This window comes from Scyliorhinus torazame, chromosome 18 (genome assembly GCF_047496885.1).
Source record: "Scyliorhinus torazame isolate Kashiwa2021f chromosome 18, sScyTor2.1, whole genome shotgun sequence".
In the NCBI taxonomy this organism is placed as follows: domain Eukaryota; kingdom Metazoa; phylum Chordata; class Chondrichthyes; order Carcharhiniformes; family Scyliorhinidae; genus Scyliorhinus; species Scyliorhinus torazame.
Window position 1 is genome coordinate 8,177,417 of NC_092724.1, and position 22,228 is coordinate 8,199,644.

The 22,228-nt window shown below is 48.6% G+C and overlaps 1 protein-coding gene across 1 annotated transcript in view; it reads right to left on the bottom strand.

Annotated features, from left to right (window-relative positions):
• Positions 1 to 22,228, bottom strand: part of LOC140394923 (transducin-like enhancer protein 4) — a 232,552-nt gene that overhangs the window by 139,420 nt on the left and 70,904 nt on the right. The window contains 1 exon segment of the mRNA XM_072482114.1: positions 9,585 to 9,647. Coding sequence (XP_072338215.1) covers positions 9,585 to 9,647 — 63 coding nt within the window.

Genomic DNA, 22,228 nt, shown 5'->3' on the forward strand with positions numbered 1-22,228 from the left:
TTTGGGCAGGCCCTGTAAAGATGGCCGGCCTCCCCACACAGGTTGCAGCACTTGTCTTCCTTGCAGTCCTTTGTCATGTGTCCCTCCTGCCTGCAGTTTTTGCAGAAGGTCACACTGCAGTTGGCGGCAACATGCCCCGTTTTGCCACAGGTGCGGCATACTCGCGACTGTCCCACGTAGTAGAGGTAGCCACGATTTCCTCCAATGGCGAAACTGGAGGGGGGATGCAGGATGGTTCCGTCGCGGTCTGTTCTCAGAGTCACCTTGATCTGGTGCTCACTTGTCCAGATGTCAAAGGTGTCCTTCAGTTGCACGCTGTTACTTTTCAGCTCGACGTACCTGGCGAGGAACGTGAGCACATCAGACACGGGGACGTGGGGGTTGTACGTGTGCAGTGTAACGACCCGGTTTTGCTGCGACGGTAGCGTAAACAAGAGGCTCCGCAGTCAGGATAGACAGGGGGCTCTGGTTACCTTTTTCTTTGAACACATTCAGAATTTGATGCAAGCTGCGACACTCTTGAAGGCGACGTCAAAATATCCATTGTTGAGGAAGTCTTGCAAGCAGAAGATATCTGTTGCTTGAAACCCGCAGCACTCGAGCAGCACCCACTTTACGAAGAAATTGGGGTCCACAAGTGACTCCCCTTCCAACTTCTTCGCTGTGACTCGGACAGTGTTTCGCACTCCCCAGCCTGGTGGTCGGGATGCAGCTGCAGCCATAGCTCACACGTTGAGTCTAAACTGTATCGGCGTTAGGCCTAAACCAGAGGCTTAGATCAGTATGTCGATCCACCAATAGCAGCAGAGCTCCAAACGTTTCCTCTTCGACGACTTCAATCCCTCCGTGTTCTCCAATCCACGATCGACATCGAAATCCTCAGCTTCCCTTGATCAAATATATACTTGATCTTAGCCAAAAGGCCGAGAAGCATTTGTGGGGACCAGTGCTGAACGGCGCTCGCCCAAGGTCTTTGAGGCGAAGGGGATGAATCCCAAAGCCTCAGGTACCTCGAGAATCTGCACATTAGGATGAGGCTAACTGCCTCGCTCTAATATGCAGATTTGCTAAAAGGTGATCCCCCCCATTGCGGGTGGGGTTCACATCGCAACACCTTGCGAGATCAAACGATCCTGAGAGTGGGGTCTCCCGGCTTTCAACGGCCACGCTGCGCCACGGCGAGCTGCTTTTCAGGCACAGGGTGACCGCTGGATCTTGCCCAGTTTGTAAACATGGTGGGCCAAATGACAAACTGCTGGCTTTATGGCTCTTTCCCCCTCCCCCCACTTCATTGGTCGCTGAACGTCGATCGATTGAGGCACCATAATAAAGATACTTAGAAATTGTGATCAAAAAATCCCAGCAGTGGCTGCTTTGTCACTGTTCTGCTGCTGGCCTGTAAATTCACTATAAACAGGCAGTCAGAGGTGCCAGATTGGGAACAGTGCAGTAAGACTGCTCCAATAAATCTAATATCCGGTGCCATCCTTAACAGGATTTTAATAGTGCGGCCCTCTCATGGGTCAAACTGATTTGGTGTCTGGCCACCTCAAGTTCAATACTGCAATTAATCCTGGACAGTTCGTTAACTTAATATTACATCTCCGACAGGTCCAACTGCACCGTACAGAAGATCTGAAGGAGAGGGGTTGTTAATGCCAGGAAGTCCACATCATTTTCTTCAACGCTACAGGACTCTCGCCGAGCTAGCTCATATGGCAGCCAGTGGGGTTCGTAACAGGCTGCGATAAGCTGCAAGAATCAGGCTCAACGCGGAGGAACATTTCACAGAATAGTTACAGTGTATGGGGAGGCCATTCAGCCAATCACCCAAAGGAGCATTTCACCAGGCACCACTGCGCCGCCTTCTCCCCGTAACCCTGCACATTCTTCCTTCTCAGATAGTAACTTCCACCAATGGGAACAGTTTTTCCCTATCCACCCTGTCCAGACCCCTTGTGATTTCTAATTCCTCTATCAAATCACCAATTAACTGCTGCCTCACAGCTCCAGGGACCCGGGTTCCATTCTGGGTGACAGTTGTAACAATATGTACATTGCAAGGAATACAAAGGGTTAACAATTTGATGTTATTACTTCTCACCACCAGATGGAGATAAGGAGCAGTCATATAAATATCATGTGACTCCTGGGATTCTGGGGGAAGGTGTTTCGGCGTGAGAGAGATTAGTTGCATAGTTCAGAGATCTGTATTTAGAGATATCGTACAGTTTCATTTAATAACTTCAACCGTAGACCTTGTAAGAATCTTATTTAAGTAGTGTAAATAAATCCGCTTTGTGCAGTAACTTAGCTTGATGTTCTTTGTTCTACACTACGTTCTCAACACATTCTGATTCACAAAACAGAGAACATCACAACTGTCTGTGCGGAGTTTGCACATTCTTCACGTCTGAGTGGCTTTCCTCCGGATGCTCCGGTTTCCTCCCACAGTCCAAAGATGTGCAGGTTAGGTGGATTGGCCATGATAAATTGCCCTCAGTGTCCAAAATTGCCCTTAGTGTTGGGTGGGGTTGCTGGGTTATGGGGATAGGGTGGATGTGTTGACCTTGGGTGGGGTGCTCTTTCCAAGAGCCGGTGCAGGCTCGGTGGGCCAAATGGCCTCCTTCTGCACTGTAAATTTTAAGTCTAAATTCTAAAATTGCCCCTTAGTGTCCAAAGGTTAGATGGGGTAACGGGATAGGGTGGGGGCATGGGCCGGGTAGGGTGCTCTTTCAGAGGGTCTGTGCAAACGCGATGGGCCGATAGTCCTCTTGCCGCACTGTGGGGATTCCACGATTCTATCCATGAACTTTCTTTTCTCCAAGGGAAACAGTCCCAACCACTCCAACCTATCAACATGGCTGAAGTTCGTCATCCCTGAAACCATTCTCATGCATCTTTTCTGCACTCTCTCGGATATCTTCACGTCCGTCCAAAATGGGATTTCCCTGAACTGGGTGCAGTACTTCAGATCAAAAAAATGCTATGTGTGTGTTTTACATGACCTCGCTTTTGAACTCTATGCATCTATTAATAAAGCTCAGGATACACTTTAATAAACACGCTCTCAACCAATCTCGTCTTTTTAATGCATTCATGGGATGTGGGCATCGCAGGCTGGGCCAGCATTTACTGCCCTTCCCTAATTGCCCTTGAACGGAGTGGCTCGCTTGGCCATTTCAGAGGACATTTAAGAGTCACCCACATTGTTGTGGATCTGGAGACACTGTCGGCCAGACCAGGCCAGCATGGCAGATTTCCTTCTCTAAAGAAAATCGGTGATCCAGGAGGGTTTTTAACCACAAAAAGCAATGGGGTTGTGGTCATCAGTAGTGTTTTAGGGAGGGGCAGCACAGTGGCGCAGTGGGTTAGCACTGCTGCCTAACGGCACCGAGGTCCCAGGTTCGATCCCGGCCCTGGGTCACTGTCCCTGAGGAGTTTGCACATTCTCCCCATGTTTGCGTGGGTTTCGCCCCCACAACCCAAAGATGTGCAGGGTAGGTGGATTGGCCAGGCTAAATTGCCCCTTAATTGGAAAAAATGAATTGGGTACTCTAAATTTTAAAAAATCATTAGTGTTTTAATTCTAGGTTTTCACTGAACTCAAAATTCACCATCTGCTGTGGTGCTGCTCGAATCCAGGTTCCTAAAGCATTATCCCGAGTCTGTGGATTACTAGTCTAGTGTCAATACCACTACATCCTTGCACAAATACACCTAACCCCTCTGCCCTGGCACCCTCTTTCGAATTCTGCCCCTTTATATTGTATCTCCACATTCTTCTGACCATATATCCAGTGACGCTGTACGTTCCATTCCTGATCAAAGTTACCCCAGTGTGTTGATTGTCCCCTTTAGGGAAACCACCCTGCCAAATCACACTGCAAGTTAGCCTCAGTACTCCTGGGTCACAGCGTGAATAATAAATCTGCCAGATTCCCCACGCAACTGCAGTCATATTCTCTGCTGGAAAGTGTCGTGGGGCAGTAGATTAGGGCAGATTGTTTGCACCAGTAATTTATTTTATTCTTTCACAAGACATGGGCATCGATAGCTAGGCCGACATAATTGCCTTTGTGAACATGGTGGTGAGTCACCTTTATGAACCGTTGCAGTCCATGTGGTATAGGTACACCCAGTGCTGTCAAGAAGGGAGTTTCAGGATGTTGACCCAGCAATACTGAAGGAACGTCGATAATATTTCCAAGTCAGGATGATGAATGGCTTGGTGGGGAACCTGCAGGCACTGGTGTTCCCAAGTGTATGCTGGTCTTGTCTTTCTAGGTGGTAGAGGACGTGGGTTTGGAAGATGATGTTGAAGGAGCCTTGATGAGTTGCTGCAGTGCAAGGTGCAGATGGTACACACGGCTGCCACTGGTGGAGGGAGTGGATGCTGAAGATGGTACATAGAATACCATCAGAGGATTAGATAGGGTGGACAGTGAGAGCCTTTTTCCTCGGATGGTGATGTCTAGCACGAGGGGACATAGCTTTAAATTGAGGGGAGATAGATATAAGACAGACGTCAGAGGTAGGTTCTTTACTCAGAGAGTAGTAAGGGCGTGGAATGCCCTGCCTGCAACAGTAGTGGACTCGCCAACATTAAGGGCATTTAAATGGTCATTGGATAAACATATGGACGATAAGGGAATAGTGTAGATGGGCTTTAGAGTGGTTTCCCAGGTCGGCACAACATCGAGGGCCGAAGGGCCTGTACTGCGCTGTAATGTTCTATATTAATGTCCTGGATGGTGTTGAGCTTCTTGAGTGTTGTTGGAGCTGCACTCATCCAGGCAAGTAATGGTCTCAATACTTCTGGAACAACCATTTAGGATTGAGATGAGGAGAAATGTTTGCATAAGGTTGTGATTTTGTTTTTTGGAATTCTCTAAGCCAGAGGGACGTTCAGTGGTTGAATATATTGAAGACTATGATTGATTGCTTTTTGGATATGAAGAGCTACAGGAAAGTGGGCCGGAGGTAGACAATTAGAAATGGTCTTATTGCATAGTGGAGAAGGCCCAACGGACCATTTAGAAACTCCTCCGCCTATTTCTTTTGTTCCTATGCCAACACTTACTGTCTAAGCCATTTGAGAGAGGTGGCAGAGGGTGGCTAAGACTTTGGCGAAAGATGCCCCAGAATACCCACACATACAGGAGAGGGCAGCGTACTGTAGCATCATCAACACCATTAGGCTGGCATCCCAAAAGAGGATCCCCAGAAGGGGATGGTGAACAGGAAAATTATTAGTACTAGTGTGATGGCACACAGGACAAGTTGGCATATTTATCTGGGGAAGGGTATATTGGAGTGCTATCTGTACCAATGGCGTCTACAGCCCAACACGAACGAGCGCTTTTTGGGCAGCAATGGAATAAATTGGGTCAACAAAGCTGCTGTATTGAAAGCAAAGAGTTTCACAACACATCAAAAGCTGAAGTTATTTCTTGCCTTCAACGATCTGATGAGCGAAACAGGACGTAACTTGGTGTAGTGACAATATTGTCAAGTGGCTTGGGAGCGTCCAGCTCTGTCGCTTGTGCAGTCAGGCAGCGCTGAGGGACCAAGATGCTTGTTTACTGATTAAATGAACTCTGAATGGAATACCAGAGGACGTTCAAGATATCAATACCTCCAGCCATGTCAAATCAACCGTGAAGGACTATGTGCTCCCAGTTCTTAAGCACTCTCTTTAATCACATCTGTCAACCATCCTGCATCTGGAGCTGTTAGCAGAGTGTAGCATCTACTTTTGCCGACTTTCTTTGTTAAGCACGATATTCGCACTCCCAATGGTTAATCAATATTGCCTGTTCACACCGAGAGATCATTATCCATTACCAGCACTTTATGTTGTTCTCTCCATTATCCTTCTTCTCCCCCAGCCCCTTTTAAAAATGGTGACTGGTGCTGAGGTACAGTTCCACCGATGCCTCCGGCCGCCCTCGAGCGGTTGTCCTGTGTGTGCTGATGTTTAGGATGAATGCCCTCCAGCTGTTGACAAGCTGGGCAGCAGTTTCCCTCATCCAAAGACCAAGCTAGCCCACTTTCCAGCGAGAGCCGCAGTGGAGATTTACCCTGTCGACCACATGCAAGGAACATGTTCCGAACTGTGCGATACACAGCACACTGGAGAAATCCCCGCCCCCCCCATCCCCCTTCACCCAGGACTTGAAGACTTGCTCCAATTTCTCCCCTTGGTCCCCCGGGGGCCAACCCGCTGATCTGTGAGCAAATCACTACAGTTTTAGTCTTTCTTATCACCGGCTCTATTTACACATTGGTTTTTAATGAGTGTGTTTGCACAGTTCCTGCAGGAAGTGGCGGTTGAGGATGTTTGGACTGTACTTGTTGAAATGTGAGCCGAGATTGTTTGCATTTCCCTGCTGGAACCGGGTGCTGAACACCTCTACATTAGAATCCCTTGGCAAAAGATTGAGGCGAACAAAGATAACGGCTAAATTCAGAATCTTGTTGAATATCTTTAGGCACAGCCATCCTCCGAAATTTGAATTCACTCCTTGCATTGTGCCGAGAGCCTGCAGCAGGTAACTCTCCATCAAATAAAGCTGTAAATTCAGACCACCCAGTCTGATTCTCGCTCCGCCTGCTATAATACCGTACGTTAACTCGGCAACAATTAGGAGTGATGAGAATTGCAGTGACAAGCATTTATGAGCGTAGAACTTAACAGTATCTGTAACTAATTTTGCATCAACCTGGGTGTGAAAGCAAATTTAAATGATCACTCTGGCAGCTTCGCAACGTCAGCCCACAGATCTATACAGCCAACGAAGCACTTTCTGCTGTGTCGTCACTGCTGTAATGTAGCAAATGCAGCAGCCAATTCACACAGCAAGCACCCAAAACAAAAAAGAAAATGACTGAACACCCTGAATTGTGGTTTTAGTTGAGAGATAAATATTAGCCAGGGCACCAGTCGCACAGCGATTAGCACTGCTGCCTCACAGCACCAAGATACCGGGTTCGATTCCGGCCTCAGGTGACTGTCTGTGTGGAGTTTGCACTTTCTCCCCGTGTGTGCGTGGGTTTCCTCCGGGTGCTCCGGTTCTCTCCCACAGTCCAAAGATGTGCAGGTTAGGTGGATTGGCCATGATCAATGCATGAAGTTACGGGGATAGGGCGGGGAAGTGGGCTTCGGTAGAGTGCTCTTTCGGAGGGTGGGTGCAGACTCGATGGGCTGAATGGTCTCCTTCCGCACTGTAGGGGTTCTTACTGGACTCACCTGCTCCTCTTCAAAATGGTGCCTTGGGATATTTTACTTTCACAGGTCGGCGGGGTTGCAGTTTAACCTCATTCAGAAGAATGCATGTGTGACAGTGCAGTACAGTGCAGTGGGCGGCACTGTAGCACAATGGTTAGCACCATTGCTTCACAGCGCCGGGGTCCTGGGTTCGATTCCCAGCTTGGGACATGTTGTGTTATGTACTCTGGGATAACACAGGCTGCAACTCTATGCAGCTTTGACCAAAGGATACTCCAGACTTTGAAGTAAGTTCAATGTGATTTATTGAACCATTAGCACAGTTCTCTATGAGTTCGACTCTCCTGTTAATCTTGCTATAGTAACTCAGTCTTACTAACCAGTCTGCTCTAAGCCACGTGGTGGGTGTGATGCTTCTGATCTGCCCCTGTCCTACTCTCTAAGTGTCGCCTGTGGAAAGAGGCAGAGCATGTGTGCCCTGTCCTTATATATGGGTTGTTTAATGCCCCCTTGTGGTAGTATCACCTCTGGGTGTCTTGACTGCTGTCATGACATCTCTGGTGCTCCCTTTAGTGTTTACTTAGTCGTGGTGTATTTACATTAACCCCTTGTGTATTTACAGTGATGCATATCACCACAGGTCACTGTCTGTGCAGAGTTTGCACGTTCTCCCCGTGTCTGTGTGGGTTTCCTCCGGGTGCTCCGGTTTCCTCCCACAAGTCCCGAAAGACGTGCTTGTTAGGTGAATTGGACATTCTGAATTCTCCTTCGGTGTAGCCGAACAGGCGCCGGAGTGTGGTGACTAGGGGCTTTTCACAGTAACTTCATTGTAGTGCTAATGTAAGCCTACTCGTGACAATAATAAAGAAGTATTGGAGTATCGCCTAGATTTCGTACTCTGATTTCCACATGGGGCCCTGAACTGACAATTTTTGGATCTGGAGCCGAGAATGCCCCCAATTGGCAGCTGAGTGTAACTGTGCCACCTTCTTGTCTCTCGAAGGAGACAGAGCTGCCAATCTGCAGCACAATAGAATTCATTAAACTACACCTTGAAGACCGGCCATAGTTAGTGCATGTGTGAAGGGCTGGCGACTATTGACCCCTCTACTAAGAGGTGAGGTATTTTTCTATCTACCCTATCGATGTCCTCAGAATTTAGTCCTCCTCGATCAGGTCACCCCTCAACTTCTACTGTAAACAACCCTGGCCTAACCAGCCTTTCTTCATAGCTGCCAATCCAGCGCTAATCATGGTCAGTAAATGGGGAACTAGCAGAAGGACAACATGTGCATTTGCTGGATGATTCATTATGTGTGTCCAAAGGCCCCACCTAATCCAACAGCCTTCGTTCACACCCCTTATACACACACACACCTTTGGGTGGGGGTGGGGGGTGGAATTAAAGAGTTAATTTTGGCCAACGAACAAGAACGCATATGGTTATTATCCAGCTGCATTGTTACTCATGAACGACGTTGTCCCCAAGAAAACACTCCTGTGTCAATTCATGAGCTGTTCATATCTCTGCTGCCTGAGCACGATACACACTTCACTGAGTTTTAAATTAAAATACACTAGATTCCATCTTCCCCTCCCCCTGCCAGTGAAAATGCAAACCCCTGAGGTGAGACTGACAAAAGGGTAGCCAACTGTTACACAAAATTCACACATATCACCCTCTGGCATTGCCCTAAAGATGAGAACTTTCGCTATTCTAGAAATAAGTGCTGAGTGCAACTTCTGCCCATGTCAACACGGTGTGACACGGCCGGTTGTTTTAACCGGCGGGGGAAAAAAACTGAGGGGAACAATGAGCAGCCAATCACTTCTTCTCGCTTAAGAAAAAAGCAACTAATGTATTCTAAAGGAAGTAAAGATTGTGGCGGACTTTCAGCAAAACGACCATAAATATGCTTTCAAACTGGACAGGATGAAGTTTTATAACCTCTTACCGGTGCCATTGCCTCACCATTGCTGGCATTTTCCAGGGGTTGGTAGGTGTCGGTCATTGGGAGAGGGTGGGAATGGGCAACAATCAACCACTGAAGGAGGAACTAGAGCCCAGAGGACACAGCAACCATTGGTGATCGAGCGTCTCCTTGTTAAAAACTTTCCTTCGATTGATTTGCGGTTTCTGCTTTTTGGAATGTGTGTTTACGTACACATGCCTCCTCGTGGAAACAAGCAAGCTTCCTAAACAAATGCCCTGCAATGTTTTGAACGGAATGGTCTCGTTCTACATTTCGAAGATGTGTCAATGCACCAGAGTTGGATGTCGCTGCACTGGAGTTAAAACTCAGCCTTCCATGCACCAGTTTGTACTGTTTAACAACAAGAGAAGCAAACTTACCTCTTGAGAGAGGAAAGGTATAATTTGTGCACAAATTGTGCTCAGTCTCTTCACAATTTCTGCCTGCAACAAAAAGAAAAGTGAAGTTTGGAAATTGCTACAGTTTTAATCATGACATCCACATTGTTAAAGTTAGGGCAGTTTCCTTCTTCAACCTTCGAGGCGCTGAGTCCGATTCTCATCACTCACCATGTCCTTTTTGGCATCCCGACTCATTACAGCTAATGGGACAGGGATACAAAGATCAGAATTACCCAGGACTATGATCCAGGGCCTATTTGTACCTCTTAACTTGAAGAAGATATTTCATAGAACGTAAATATTTACAATCATTTTAAAATCACTGGGTGGACTCCAGCTGGAGTATTGTATCCAATTCTGGACACTACCTTGGCATGGAGAAGATTTACTCGTATGGGGGGGGGGGGGGGGGGGGGGGTGAGGAAATTTAGTTGCGTAGAAGTGTGACAAGGAACCGTAACTGTTTCTCTGAAGAGCTGTGAAAACAATGGGGAGATTTAATAGTTGTTCGGGGTTCTGATGGATTAGATAGGGGGAAAACAGTTTCCGCTAGCTTGAGGGTCCAGGTTTAAAATAATTGGCACAAGAACCGGGAGGGGAAATGCAACAAATTGTTGTGAACTGGAACTTGCTTGCCTGCGAGGGTGGTGGTAGAAGTAGATTGCACAGGAACTCATTGCCTCTAGTTCTGGGCGCCACACTTGAGAGACGTGTAGAGCGGGAAAGATTCCTGAGAATGATTGCAGGGATGATGAATTTCAGGTGCGCAGATGGATTAGGGAAGTTGGGACTTCTTTCCTTGGAGACGATTGGGAGAGTCAGTGCCAAAAGGTCGAGAGGAGATTTGATAGGGACATTCTAAATCACGAGGAGTCTGGACAGAATAGTTAGGGAGAAACTGTTCCCATTGGTGGAAGGGTCGAGAATGAGGGGGCACAGGTTTAAAGGTGTCTAGTCAAAGAAGCAGTGGAGACACGAAGAGAGACCTTTTCACGCAGCGAGTGGTTAACATTTGGAATGCGTTGCCAGCGTGCGATGGGGGCATGTTCGACTGAGGCATTCAAGCGTGGATTAGCTCATTTTCTGAAAAGGAAGAAGGCGCAGGGTTATGGGGAGAAGGCATTGGAAAGGCACTAGGTGCACTGCTCATTCAGAGAGCTGCCACAGGCAATGATGGGCCAAATGGCCTTCTTCGGTGCTGCAACAATCCTGTGAACTTTCAAAAGGGAATTGGAAATACATTTTCAAAACAAAAAAAAAAATTACAGGTGCGAGTTACAGCATAAATATGTTCTTAAGTTGAAGGGGAAACGAAACAGAAATCTGCATGCACTTCCTGCCACATCAGCCATACACCATCCACAAACCACAATATTGCTCTCCACTCGAGTGACGTCATCTGATTGGCCACTATTGGACCAGTCATAAAGCAGAGGGTCCTTACAATTGTACAGGCACAAAGCCTCTTATTGAAATGGATGCTTGGCCAGCTAGACAGACAGCGAGAGAGCATCATAAAGATACGAACAATGATGAAACCGTCTGTTTCATTCACCGTCCCACACAGTTGCAATATCTTGTGCTTCACAATACTCACACTCCCCCAGTTGAAACCATGCGATCTCCTGGGAAAGGCACAAAACTAGATTTAAAAATAAAATCCACCGAGGCAATTGAAGTAACTCCAGGAGATTGCTCGTGCGCTGAATGTGGAAATTGTTATCTACTACATTTCATATTTTGCTGCAGTAACATTATTAACAACCCTGGGCGCGATTCTCCGAAATGGAGGCAGAGTGTTCGCGCCGTCGAGGTTCATGACGGTGCGAGACGGCCCCTATCCCGACCGATTCAGGGCCCAATAATGGGCTAGGAGCTGCGCCCACGCGGCGCCGCATACATGATGTGGCCGGCGCCGCATAACTGGCGTCACCCGCGCATGCGCGGGTTGGCCGGCGCCAATCCGTGCGTGCGTGGTTGCCGTCCTCTCCGAGTCCGCCCCGCAAGAAGATGTCTGACGGATCTTGCAGGGCTGCGGAAGAAAGGAGGTCCTCCTTCAGAGAGGACGGCCCGACGATCGGTGGGCACCAATCGCAGGCCACACCCCATTTGAGCCCCCCCCCCCCCCCCCCGCAGGCTGCGCCCCCCCCAGCATTCCCGCGCTGTTCCCGCCGGCAGCGACCAGGTGTGGACGGCGCAGGGGGGAACCCGCCACTTTGGGCAGGCCGCTCGGCCCATCTGGGCCTGAGAATAGCAGGGGTGCCGGAGAATCGCCATTTTGGGTGTCTCGAGCGATTCTCTGGCCTGCGCCACGCGGAACTCAACGGGGTCGTTCTCGCCGCTTGAACAATCGCGGGAGGGCGTCGGACCGGCATCGCGGGAAAATTTGGCGACCCAGGCGATTCTCCCAACCGGCGCGGGAGCGGAGAATCGCGCCCCCTGCTTTAAAATACATACAGGCAGTATGCCTGCTCAAGCTGTAATTAGGAAGTCGTAAATGGTGAGATAATTATTGATTTTAACTTACTTGGTTACAGACAAAGGCTAATGGAATAGTGTTTTGATTGCTGGAGATTCCCTGGAGTGTAGATAATTTATTAGGGTTTGTGTTTAGTCCTAACTAAGCAGGCCATGGAAATTAGTGGGATACGGATGATGTCATTAATGGGAGGAGCCAGGTCGGTCTGTAGTTTTGCAGTCCGGTATAGGATTTTAAGTTGAATAGCCGTTTTGCCACATGTTGTTAGGTTGAGCGGAAGTGTACTGGATCTTGAAGGGATCTCTCTCCAGAGATTTCCAGAGCTAAGCAAGTAGCCTGTTTTGATAACTTTATTTATAAGTGGCATTTGAACTGTATTGGGTTGCTTAATTAGAATTAGCAGCAGATGTTGAACGTAAGTTCAAGTTTTTCCTTTTAAGTATAATTTAACTGATAATTGTAAAACAATTTATTTGATGTTAATGTGGTTCATTCTGTATTTAAATTAAAATTTAACTTAAAAGACACCTATTGTTTAGAGTCATCACTCCTGGGGTGAAGTATCCTTTCCTCAATTTGACAAATAGAAAAATTGTTTAGGGTTCTTGTCTGATATCCTAACAAACGTTGGGGTCTGGTCCGGTATCCTAACACCCCGACCCTGAAGTATCTCCATTTAGTAACTGGTGCGGTCCTCGCCAGTCAGAAACAGTTCCAGCTGTCTTCAGACAGACAGACAGACATGGACATTTAATAAAGAGACCTGCACTGATTATCTTGTTGTAGAGTGAAGGCAGCACGGTAGCATTGTGGTTAGCACAATTGCTTCACAGCTCCAGGGTCCCAATTTCGATTCCCGGCTTGGGTCACTGTCTGTGCGGAGTCTGCACATTCTCCCCGTGTGTGCGTGGGTTTCCTCCGGGTGCTCCGGTTTCCTCCCACAGTCCAAAGATGTGTAGGTTAGGTGGATTTGCTATGCTAAAATTGCCCTTAGTGTCCAAAATTGCCCTTAGTGTTGGGAGGGGTTGTGGGGATAGGGTGGAGGTGTGGGCTTGGGTAGGGTGCTCCTTGCAAGAGCCGGTGCAGACTCGATAGGCCGAATGGCCTCCTTCTGCACTGTAAATTTTATGGTCTGTGGTCTAAATGGGGTAAACATTGTGCCTCTTTTTCCAGCTATAAAATGTGTGGAACACTGACCAACAGAGAGACCGACCGGGGCAAGCATTAATAATAATAATCTTTATTATTGTCACAGATAGGCTTACATTAACACTGCAATGAAGTTACTGTGAAAAGCCCCTAGTCGCCACAATCCAGCACCTGTTCGGGTACAGAGGGAGAATTTGGAATGTACAAATTACCTACCAGCACGTCTTTCAGGACTTGTGGGAGGAAACCGGAGCACCCGGAGGAAACCCACGCAGACGCGGGGAGAACGTGCAGACTCCACACAGACAGCGACCCAAGCCGGGAATCGAACCTGGGACCCTGCCGCTGTGAAGCAACAATGCTAACCATTGTGCCACCCAAGGCAGTGAGCCGATACATAAACACGGGCATGGATCATTTGGGTTAAATAACCAGCTTCTGCACTGTAAATTCAAATAGAATATGGCAGGGAGTTGCAATAATAGACTTTGGTAGTCAGAATGGGGATGGTTAATGGCCGTAATACAGGAGGCGATAGTAACACTCAAACAAGAAGGTGTTTGCAATTGACAAACTGAATGCATTATTAACAGGGAACGAATGCCTCAGGCTGCAACATTCTCCTGAGCTTTGCAGCCAGTTCAAGCCTCATTCTTGGGTGGCAGTTGAACTGCTCGAGTGTGTCCCTCAGTGCTAACACGCTCCCATTTATTTCCTACATTAGCATGCATGATTATATCACGGAGGTAAAAATTGGGGGGAATGGGGGGGGGGGGTGGCTAATGGGTTGAGAAATGAATGTCACCCCTCTAATTCATAGAAGTGCTAAATCGCAATAATCAAAATTACAACAAGTAGTAAAATAATAGGTGTGTGTGTGTGTGCCAATGCATTTCGGGCTGTCACACATCGATAGCCAGCAGTACATACAAGTTAAATGATGCTGGAACAACTGGGGAAATAATCCCGTCAACTGCATTCTAACTGAATGCTTTCAACTGTTTCTTCTTTTGAAACCAGCGAGCTGTCCTAATTGCCTGGCAGCTAAATATGACACGTAGAGTGGCAACAGCAACAATTTGCATTTATTTTGCACGTTAACCATCCCAAGGTGTTTCACAGGGGCAGCTATCAAACCAGATTTGGCACCGGACCACATGACGACAATGCAGGAGACCTGGCCACAAGCTTGTGCAAACGAGTAGGTTAAAAAGGAAAGTAGAAAGATGGAGGTGCAAGGAGGGGATTCCAGGGCTTAGGGCCCTGGCAGCAGGGCCCAGGCAGCTCTGGAACAGTGAACGGCCAATAGTGAAAAGGTTAACATTGCGACTAATAATAATAATCTTTATTAGTGTCACAAGCAGGCTTACATTAACGCTGCAATGAGGTTATTGTGAAACGTTCTTAGTGGCCACATTCCGGCGCCTGTTCGGGTACATAGAGGGAGAATTCAGAATGTCCAACTCACCTAACAGCATGTCTTTCTAGACTTGTGGGAGGAAACAGGAGCACCCGGAGGAAACGTACACAGAAGCGGGGAGAACGTGCAGACTCCGCACACACAGTGACGCAAGCCGGGAATTGAACCCGGGACCCTGGCGCTGTGAAGTAACAGTGCTAACCACTGTGCTACCGTGCCACCCTGTGCAAGAGACCAGATTTGGAGCAACGCAGAAAGCCCAGGAGGCGTTGTGGGGCTCGAGAAGATCGCAGAGATATGGACGGAAGGGACCGTAGAGGGATTTGAAAACAAGGGCAATAAATTTAGAACGCTGGCAGGTAAGAAGGCACCATGTTGAATCGCACTTGCCACGGTGCAGGTTTTCAGCTGGTCTGTGCTCACTAGGGGCGGAAGACCCATTGAAGAAAGTGGCAATGGAGGAAAGCCCATCAGCTGATCCGACACAGTGGGTATCGAACTGTTGCAACGACAGAGAGAAAAACAAACCGATGCACAGGGCTGCTTTACAGCGGCACTGCTCCCTCACCCAGCGAGCGAGAGGTGATGGAAAGGGCTGTGTTTACATTGCAAACTCTCTGCTTCAGCAGCTGATCTGCTTTGTATGCACATACTGCCATCACTCACGGAGCTTCTTTATCAATAACAACCCAATGTTTTGTACCACAGTCATTCACATGAGGGTAGGACAAGAGGGCAGGGGAACTGAGATCTTCTGCGAGTAATTAGAATGCAAAGACAACACGGCTATCACAGCAATCAGAAACAGGTGACACCGTGCTCCTGAATAGGACCGACTCATTTACATGAAAGGCTGGCTTCGTGATTGAGGTGCCCACAGCTAACGAGCCCATTACTCTGGTTTGCGCGAGGGTGAATAGCCCAGTTTTTGTATTGATATTTTTCCATTGTTTTTTTTTGTCCGTCCTGAATGAAAAGCCATTAAGAGTACTTCACATTACATTCCCAGGCTGTTTGATCTATTCATTCAGCACTCCCATTACATCTACCTTTCTCACATTGGGCCTGGTCTGGCTGAAGAGGCCATGTGGGTATTAGAATACATCTGCATCCGAGCACACACAGGCCAGGCTGTTGCTCCAGTGCAGCAATTGAGGGAGTGCTGCACTGTCAGAGGTGCCATCTTTCAGACATGTCACTAAATTGGGGCCCCATCTGCGTGTTAGGTGGGCAACCTTCCCTCCTTGCCCCCATGCGCAAGGTCAATATTCATCCTTTGAACACCATACCCCCTCCCCCCAAAAACCCCAGATGATCCGATCTTCAGTGAGTTGCTGCTTGCGGGAGCTGGAACAATGATGTGTTTAAAGAAACTGCTGCGATACCTGGATTAAAACGGGTTATTTATCGTTGCTGTTTGTGGGAGCTTGCTGTGCAGAAATGGGCCGCCGTGTTTCCTACTTCACAACAGCGACTGCACTTTGAAAGAACTTCATTGGTTGTAAGGAGCTTTGCAATGTCCTGGGGATGTGAGAGCCACTATATCAACGCACATCTACCCTTTGTTTTTTCCACTGTCTTTCCTGTGCACTGCAGTCAGTGAAGTATCTGGGGTGCAATTCTCCTAAAACGTTTCCAAGTGTGGCCACCGACGGGAAACGAGGGGCGGGATTCTGTGATCCTGAGGCTAAGTGTTGACGCCGTTGGAAACGCCGTCGCGTTTCTCGACGGCGTCAACACGGCCCCAGGATCAGCAATTCTGGCCCTTACAGGGGGCCAGCATGGTGCTGGAGTGGTGCACGCCTCTCCAGCTGCTGATCCGGCCGTGGAATGGGCGCCGGGGGGATGCGCGCATGCGCAGTGGGTCCGGCGTGAACCCGCGCATGCGCAGTCCCACCGACGCGATTTCCGCGCATGCGGAGTGTCTCCCTTTTCCGCGCCGGCCCCAACCCAACATGGCGCGGGAGTATAGGGGCCGGCGCGGAAGAAAAAAGGCCGAGAGATAGAGAGGCCGTCCCACCAATTGGTGGGTCCCGATCGCGGGCCAGACCACATCGGGGTCGCACCCCACCCCCATAGCCTGTCCTGATCTCAGTCTACTAGCTTTAGATGTGCCATTGCGAGATTGATGGGCACAGAGAGCTGAGGGGTGAGCCTGGGTACTTTCCATTTTAGTTGCTTTCCTGCCTCCTCTTGCCAATGTTCTGCCCTTCCCTCCTGCTGAACTATGGGTTCGCAACCACCAGGCCCGAGTGCTTATTGTTCACCTGCCCTCTTGAGACAACGAGATAGTACAAGAGCAAAGGAGTGGTCTTGCATCGATATATCGCTTTTCACAACCCCAGGATATCGCAAAGCACTTTGAATCCAATGAAGAGAGTTTTGGAGAGCACTCACTGCTGTAAAATAGAAACACGCAGCGGCTTGCACACGCCAATGTTGGATAATCAGATGCTGGTTGAAGGCCATGTATTGAGTGGGACACCAGGGAGAACTCTTACTTTGAAATATTGCCACGAGGCCTTTCGAGCTCGACCTGAGCGATCAGACTGGGCATCAGTTTAACATAATCAGTTTGTGGTAACGGATTCGGATTTCCCTCTCCCCCTGAAGCTCCCTCTCTCTCTAAAAAAAAAAGTGTCTCTCCACGCATTTGCCCAGAAATCCAATCTGCAATCTGGGGCCTGGCCAGTCTGTGCACAGTTTAACCAGCTCCCTGTATCAGCGCGCTGAGCCACCAGGGAACCGTTCTGTGGTCTGATACCTGCTCACAAAGCAGCGCAGGCAAGCCGGGAGCAGCTCATCGTTCAGGGAAAAAGCCAAAGAAAATATAAATGACAAACAACGCACACACACGAAAATAAGGTATACCTCCCACAAACATTTTAATCTTGACTGAGACGCTAGCACCTTTGGATCAAATCAGGAAATAACGAGGCCACACAATGTCTCTTGCCAACGGCCTCATTATCAACTTCCGGCTGTTTTGAGGCATCAATACAATTAGAACCAGCAAGGCTGTTGTCATGGCGATGGTATCTACAGGACATGACACAGCAGGCTGCTGCTGCTGCTACCTAACTGCAAATCAGCGCTTTCAATTCGGCCAGTTAGCTGCCACTAGGGAGAGTCATGGGAAGTGGGCAGAGAAAGGGAGGGAGGTTGGGGGGGGGCTGGGGTTGAGTCTAACTATCATAAACATTTCATTAACGAGTCACCCAGGAGACTGCCAGTGCTTTCTACGATTAAATAAATGATTTCCAAATGCGATCTGAAACAAGGCCGCCCAAACCCTTGGGCTTCCCAGCCAGTAAAACAGGGAGGAAATCAAACCGAAGGCCCCTGCGAAAATGAGTGCCACGAGGGACTGTCGAGGGGTGATTCCGATAGCCCGGAAGAGGTTAAATCAAACCCTTGGGAAAGCGCCGTTTTGGCCGCTAATCTATCCCGCTGGTGGACAGATTTGGACTGGATTTTCCGATCAGCTTTATTTTCAAGTTGCCATGAACCAGGGCGGCATGTGACGCAATGGCTAGCACTGGGACTGTGGCGCTGAGGACCCGGGTTCGATCCCGGCTCTGGGTCACTGTCCGTGTGGAGTTTGCACATTCTCCCCGTGTTTGCGTGGGTTTCGCCCCCACAACCCAAAGATGTGCAGGGTAGGAGGATTGGCCACGCTAAATTGCCCCTTAATTGGAAAAGAAAATAATTGGGTACTCTAAATTTTTTTTTTTTTTTTACAAGTTGCCATGAACAGTTTAAAATAACGCCGTTCCATAAATCCATCCTTTAAACTCCAAAATATGTGGCTACGGTTTGGGTCCTTCAGGGGTAGCCTGACTCGGCTGTACGAAAGGCAGGGACCAATAACACAGCTCCACTGAACCATTCCACATGGCCTTTTGGGGAAAAGTCCCATTTTCCCTCATGGCCAGACCTTTTCTCGCATCCTGGTGGAGGTAAACGGTCCTGGGTCAATTTTTGGACAAGTGCAGATGGTTCTTTGCGTTCCTGACTGTTACCAACCAACGTTAACCAACGGAGGGTCAAGCGATTTAGGGACTTTTCATAATAACTTAATTGCAGTGTTAATGTAAGCCTACTTGTGACAATAAAGATTATTATTATTCACCTCGCTGCTGCTTGCGGTGGACGGGGAAGAGGCTTTCAAAAATTCTTTTGCGGGATGTGAGCATCTGTGATGCCAGCATTCATCACCAATCTCTTTTTTAAAATTCTTTAAAAAATTTAGACCCACCGAGCCATCCCTATCGGCCATCGCTAATTGCCCTCGAGACGGCACCTTCTTGAACCCCCTGCAAGTCTGTGTGGTGTCGGTCCACCCATGGTGCGGTCAGGAATGGAAGTGAGGGGCAGGGGGTTGGAAAATTTGAGGCTACCTTTTACCCTCTTTGCGGAGGTACAATATCCAACATAAACAGCCCTAGAACAGAAATATTGCTTCTAATTGACTGGCCGTGGAAACGCAGACAGGAGACAAGTCATTAAGATTCACACCATAATTAAACCTTGTTACACATGCACTCCAATTAGGGCTTATCCTGCTGCCACTGTGTTTATCGCCTGTACAAGCGCAATTGCTTTAAAAAAAAGCACAACATTTGGGAGCGGAGGAGGGGAGAAAATCTCCCATGATGCAAGACGATCCGAGCAATATTAAAAAAAAAATTAAGAGTGATGGCGGGGTGTGGGGGAGGAGGGAAAATAAAAGTCTATTAAACGAAAGATAAATGAGAAAATTAGTGCTGACCCACAGCAAGTCGTTAAGATACCTCGGTGAGCATTATTTGCCATTATATGGATCGATGGGCTGGGCTACAGCAGCGATCAGTCACAAACGTACACACACTTCAGTAGCACATGAAAATTGTGTTCTCCGTCATTGTTTGTCACTGGGCACCTTGCCAGCTTCATTTCACTGGCACGGCGCCTGCCTTTTGATGTGCACACATATTCAGCTTGATTGATAGAGCAATGCAGCAGAACAAATTATGGCCATGAAATCAGTCCAGAGAGCTGGAAGCAGTTCCTGTCCCTGCGAGACTTCCATTTATTTGTATTATGATAGCAGCGTCAGCAAGGTCACTGGCAGCCGGTTCCCAGAAAGCAGCCGGCCAAGAGTATTTACCCAGAAGAGCTCCCTTCTTTATTTCCCCAGGAATCAATACTTTCCCAGCCCTCCGGGCACGCTAAGCGGCGGTGGCAATCGATCAATGACATGGCTGTGTTTTTGTGTGTGTGTGGGGAGGGGGGGGGGGGGGGGGGGGGAGAGGGGGGGGGGGGGGGAGGGGAGGGGGGGCGCCTGGAGAGAGAAAGAGGGAGTTGGAGGGAGATAAAGAGGAGGGATGACGGTGATGAGAAAACGAAGGCTGAAATTTTCATGGTGCCTTTTGCAGCCACACAAGTGAGCAATTTTTGGAGCGTAGCTCTGGGTGTGACATAGTGAAGACAGCAGCCAGTTTGCACACGGAAAGCTCCCACACATACCAGCAAATTTCATTTAGTGAGCAAAGGGGGCGGTGGCGTGAAGAGGGTGGAGGCGGGGGCAGTGGGAGATGGATTTAAGGTGGCAGCTGGTGAGGAATAAAGTGAGGCGGAGGAAGGTTGGTGGGCATGGGGACGGAGGAGGGATGTGCAGCACGGTAGCACAGTGGTTGGCACTGTTCATTCACACCATCAGGGACCCGGGTTCGATTCCCGGCTTGGGTCACTGTCTGTGCGGAATCTGCACGTTCTCCCCGTGCCTGTGTGGGTTTCCTCCGGGTGCTCCGGTTTCCTCCCACAAGTCCCGAATGACGTGCTGTTAGGTGAATTGGACATTCGGAATTCTCCCTCCGTGTACCCGAACAGGCGCCGGAGTGTGGCGACTAGGGGCTTTTCACAGTAACTTCATTGCAGTGTTAATGTAAGCCCACTTGTGACCAAAGATTTTTATTCTTATAGGTGAGGCACTATTCGAGCTCCAGGAGGTCATTGCAAAGAACAAAGAACAAAGAAATGTACAGCACAGGAACAGGCCCTTCGGCCCTCCAAGCCCGTGCCGACCATACTGCCCGACTAAACTACAATCTTCTACACTTCCTGGGTCCGTATCCTTCTATTCCCATCCTATTCATATATTTGTCAAGATGCCCCTTAAATGTCCCTATCGTCCCTGCTTCCACTACCTCCTCCGGTAGTGAGTTCCAGGCACCCACTACCCTCTGCGTAAAAAAACTTGCCTCGTACATCTACTCTAAACCTTGCCCCTCTCACCTTAAACCTATGCCCCCTAGTAATTGACCCCTCTACCCTGGGGAAAAGCCTCTGACTATCCACTCTGTCTATGCCCCTCATAATTTTGTATACCTCTATCAGGTCGCCCCTCAACCTCCTTCGTTCCAGTGAGAACAAACCGAGTTTATTCAATCGCTCCTCATAGCTTATGCCCTCCATACCAGGCAACATTCTGGTAAATCTCTTCTGCACCCTCTCTAAAGCCTCCACATCCTTCTGGTAGTGTGGCGACCAGAATTGAACACTATACTCCAAGTGTGGCCTAACTAAGGTTCTATACAGCTGCAACATGACTTGCCAATTCTTATACTCAATGCCCCGGCCAATGAAGGCAAGCATGCCGTATGCCTTCTTGATTACCTTCTCCACCTGTGTTGCCCCTTTCAATGACCTGTGGACCTGTACTCCTAGATCTCTTTGACTTTCAATACTCTTGAGGGTTCTACCATTCACTGTATATTCCCTACCTGCATTAGCCCTTCCAAAATGCATTACCTCACATTTGTCCGGATTAAACTCCATCTGCCATCTCTCCGCCCAAGTCTCCAGACAATCTAAATCCTGCTGTATCCTCAGACAGTCCTCATCGCTATCCGCAATTCCACCAACCTTTGTGTCGTCTGCAAACTTACTAATCAGACCAGTTACATTTTCCTCCAAATCATTTATATATACTACAAAGAGCAAAGGTCCCAGCACTGATCCCTGTGGAACACCACTGGTCACAGCCCTCCAATTAGAAAAGCATCCCTCCATTGCTACCCTCTGCCTTCTATGGCCTAGCCAGTTCTGTATCCACCTTGCCAGTTCACCCCTGATCCCGTGTGACTTCACCTTTTGTACTAGTCTACCATGAGGGACCTTGTCAAAGGCCTTACTGAAGTCCACATAGACAACATCTACTGCCCTACCTGCATCAATCATCTTAGTGACCTCCTCGAAAAACTCTATCAAGTTAGTGAGACACGACCTCCCCTTCACAAAACCATGCTGCCTCTCACTAATACGTCCATTTGCTTCCAAATGGGAGTAGATCCTGTCTCGAAGAATTCTCTCCAGTAATTTCCCTACCACTGAAGTAAGGCTCACCGGCCTGAAAGGTCAAGCAGACTCGGCCATGCTCTCCACCATTTCGCCTGCCGCCATTCTCTATCGGGCGTAGAGCCAGCAGAAGCTACCGTCAGACCAGAGGCCTCCAAGAACATCGCCCTCTGCTGCTCACAGGGAGAAGAGGGGCAGGGACATTTTTACATTTCAAACAGCAGGTTCCAGGGGTCA